Raw genomic sequence first — 3,913 nt, forward strand, 5'->3', positions numbered from 1 at the left:
ATTGGTATCCATCTTCTCATCTAACTCCACAGCAAAAAGTACTCAAGAGTGTTGACCCATTCATTTGAACTATATTCTAATTTAATGTTTCTAATTAAAATAATATCATTTAAAATATTGACTCTGTCTGTGTAAGGCAGTATAAAACAAACAGTTTCCTCATTACTGACAAGTGTGTTCTTTAAAAATGTGTGTGTGTGTGTGTGTGTAGTCCCGGAGTGTGGAAACTGGTGGCCAAGTTCCAGAGCAACCCACAGCAGAGCTACTCTGCAGAGTTTGAGGTTAAAGAATATGGTGAGTTCCTTTTTATCACTGCTGTACATTATAGTAAAACCTATGCAACATTCATTTTAACTTGACCAAACACAATAAAATACATTTCATTTTTCAGTACTGCCCAGTTTTGAGGTGAAAATTACACCTCAGAGCTCCTTCTTCTATGTGGATGATCAGGAGCTCACCATCATCATCAAAGCTACGTATGTGAAGCTTTTGTGGTTTCAGAGACCAGGTTTGATTGGTTGATTGACTGGAGGAGGAATAAAAGAGGACATGTTGGAGCACTTGTTTTATTCTCTATTTCATTTGTTGTTATTACATTTTGACCATTCCAGTTTAATAGCTTCACTTCACCGTGGGCTTAAACGCAGTCTTGTCTTGTGGTTTTAGGTATCTGTTTGGTGAAGAGGTGGATGGGACAGCTTATGTAGTATTTGGGATTACGCATGAGGGAGAAAAAAGGAGCCTTCCTCGCTCTCTTCAGACAGTATCAGTGAGCATGTCCCTACACTTTATTTCTGTTTGTCAGTTGATTGGTCATTCATATACAGTGTGTGTTTTACAGCTTGGCTTTTACCAGAAATCCAAAATCTTTGAGACTGTAAAACAAAAAACACCTGTTGTTTTTTTAGTTAATTGTTATGAAGTTCAGAATAAAACCAGGCTAACATAAAAATGTGCACAGTTTAGTGAAGTACCTCCAACAGTTAACTGACTGTACTGTACCACTATACTGTATTTCATGATGCATTTGTATAATGTGTCACATTAGGTCGACAGAGGTAACGGACAGGTCACACTGAAGAGAGAGCACATCACAGAGACCTTCCCAAACATTCTCGAACTGGTGGGGGGTTCCATTTATGTAACTGTCAGTGTGCTGACGGAGACCGGTAAGAAAGAGACTGTGCATTTGTGAGAGAAAAGATATGTGTATGTATATTATATGCATTTTACTGTGTGAGGATTAAATCAACGGTTTCAATATAACAGCTAGTATTTTGAGTGTTACCTTTTTCATCATGGCCTTTGTTTATTATGTGACTAAGGTATGCCTGAAAACAATGTCCATTTAATATTTCATTATAGAATCATGTTATCCATTTGTGGTGACTTTTTCTGGTTGGATGAATATAAATTATTTTAGTTGTGTTTTAGGAGAGGAGTGAAGAATGTGCAAAATGTAACTATTTTTAAAACAAATGACTGTGATGTGCATGCATCACAAACAGGTACTGAAATGGTGGAGGCAGGGCTTAGTGGTATCCAGCTTGTCACATCACCTTACACCATCCGCTTTAAAAGAACGCCCAGATATTTCAAGCCAGGAATATTTTTTGATGTAGTGGTAAGTACTACTAGATTTCTAGTTATGTAAAATGTAATGTTAAGAACAAAACAACAAGATGACTATAGCCTCATAAACATGACAATAGTTTAAATACCCTATTAATGCACACACTGGGACAGTACTGACTACTGTTTGTTCTGCTGCTTGTTTTGTTTGATGGCAGATTGAAGTTTTGAATCCAGATGAAACTCCAGCAAAAAGTATTCCAGTGGTGGTTGAGCCAGGCCCTGTTAACAGCCTCACTGCAGACAATGGCATGGCAAGACTTACCATCAATACAGAGGCAAGGAGTCCAATACTGAGAATCACTGTAAGTCACCACAATGCTCTTGAAATATTTTAAAATACTTTTGCATTACAGCCCATTTTGCAAATGAAAGCTTAAAGGTGCAAATGAAATCAAGCAGTGCTGTCACCCATTTCTTCAGTTCTGTGCAGATTTCTAGTTTAATGTAGCTCATTGTTTTGCTTCTCTGTCGCTCACACCTTAACTTTGCAGTATGTGACTGAGCATTCTATAAGTGTCCTTAGGTTAAAAACAAAGGCATCTTTCTGCACCCTGATGGCCCTGAATCATGTAATGCAGGCTTTAAAGGTGGAATGCTTATGAAAACAGTCAGGTACAGTTTTTAGTCAATGTTATTCTTAACTATAGATGAGTTACAGTTTGAGTTGATGCTTCCTGGAGGTTCTTTAATATGCAGTTACCTTAAGAAATAACTGACATAGAACACGCCCTAGTCCTTTGTATATGATATAATAATGTGTACAGTACTGTGCAAAAGATTTAGGCACTTTAGATTTTTAGATGCTTACCCATCACATAGTATCATCAGGGAGGCATCTGACAAATCCATCCAGGTCCCAAATTCATTCTGTAGCATGATAATGAGCAAACAATACAGGTGGAGTCATTCAGAACTATCTTCAGGGACAAGAAGTGCAAGGAGTCTTGCAACAGATAGTCTGGCCCCAAAAGAACACCATACAGTCAGTCAAGGATTGCATGAAGAGACAAAAGACACTGAGACTGTTTAAATCCACCAAAAACAAAAAAACCTGGCATGTTGTCACAGGTACATAAACAACTTACCTGTTGAAAGGTAACTTGAAAAAACGTTTTTAATGCAAAGTGTGGTCACGCTAAATATTGGTTTGATTTAGGATTTCTTGTTTACTACACTGAATGAAATTAATTGATAAAGACTATTCATGGCAATAGATTTCAAAGCATTCTTACTTTAATTTTAGTGCTGAAAGCCTTTGCACAGTAATGTATGTGCTGTGTGTCTCTTATTTTAGGCAAGGACCAATGATCCTCGTATTACACAGGGAAGACAAGCATCAGCCACCATGGAAGCTCACCCATATACTACCAAGAGCAACAGCTACATCCACATCAGTAAAGAAAATCCTAAAATAACAAGGCGATGATGGTGGTGGCAGTGACAGAGTGTATACCATGCTCTACATCTTTTTAATGTCAGGCACTCAACAAAATGTAATTTTTGCAGGTGTTGATACAGCAGAGCCTCAGTTAGGAGACAACCTGAAAATCAACCTCATCTTCAACAAGCAGTCAGCTCAAGACACTGATATCACATACCTGGTGAGATGTTTTGGCTCTGTGTTTCTGTGGACATGTGTAACTACTTTGCTTGCATCCCACAACTTACATGTGTTTTCACTCATTGTTGAAAAGAGCTGATATGTAAATCTGTGTTCCTAGATCCTGAGCAGAGGTCGGCTGGTGAAACATGACCGTTACAAGACAAAGGGTCAACCAAGTAGCGATTTCCCTGATAGTTCCCATCACCAAAGACTTGCTGCCATCTTTCCGCGTCATAGCCTACTACCACACAAATGACAATGAAGTGGTATCAGACTCTGTTTGGGTGGATGTCAAGGACTCCTGCATGGGCACGGTGAGACACACAACACTGCTGAAGCAGAGTTAAACTGATCAAGTGAACAGACAGGGCACACAAAGTGATGAAGTTAGTTATTGATACACTCTAAATATGGGTATGCAGTGTGGCACAGTGGCATGGTGGTTTTGGGTTCAAGCCCGGGCCGACTCAGGGCCTTTCTGTGTGGAGTATGTATGTACTTCCTGTGCCTGCATGGGTTCTTTCTGGGTACTCCAGCGTCCCACTGCAGTCCAAAGACATGCAGTTTAGATTGATTGGTGACTCTAAATTGCCTGTAGTGATTGTGAGTGTGTGTGTGGTTGTTTGTCTACATGTCAGCCATGTGATAGACTGGCGACTTGTCCAGGGGGAC

The 3,913-nt window shown here is 39.4% G+C and overlaps 1 protein-coding gene across 1 annotated transcript in view; it reads left to right on the forward strand.

Annotated features, from left to right (window-relative positions):
- Window positions 1–3,913, forward strand: part of LOC109952412 (complement C3-like) — a 37,742-nt gene that overhangs the window by 8,167 nt on the left and 25,662 nt on the right. Inside the window, exons 3-11 of the mRNA XM_020587479.1 lie at window positions 212–294; window positions 392–479; window positions 670–772; window positions 1,052–1,172; window positions 1,512–1,627; window positions 1,794–1,940; window positions 2,933–3,032; window positions 3,145–3,239; window positions 3,360–3,417. Coding sequence (XP_020443135.1) covers window positions 212–294; window positions 392–479; window positions 670–772; window positions 1,052–1,172; window positions 1,512–1,627; window positions 1,794–1,940; window positions 2,933–3,032; window positions 3,145–3,239; window positions 3,360–3,417 — 911 coding nt within the window. The remainder of the gene's footprint in view (window positions 1–211; window positions 295–391; window positions 480–669; window positions 773–1,051; window positions 1,173–1,511; window positions 1,628–1,793; window positions 1,941–2,932; window positions 3,033–3,144; window positions 3,240–3,359; window positions 3,418–3,913) is intronic.

Source organism: Monopterus albus, unplaced genomic scaffold (genome assembly GCF_001952655.1).
Source record: "Monopterus albus unplaced genomic scaffold, M_albus_1.0 scaffold458.1, whole genome shotgun sequence".
In the NCBI taxonomy this organism is placed as follows: domain Eukaryota; kingdom Metazoa; phylum Chordata; class Actinopteri; order Synbranchiformes; family Synbranchidae; genus Monopterus; species Monopterus albus.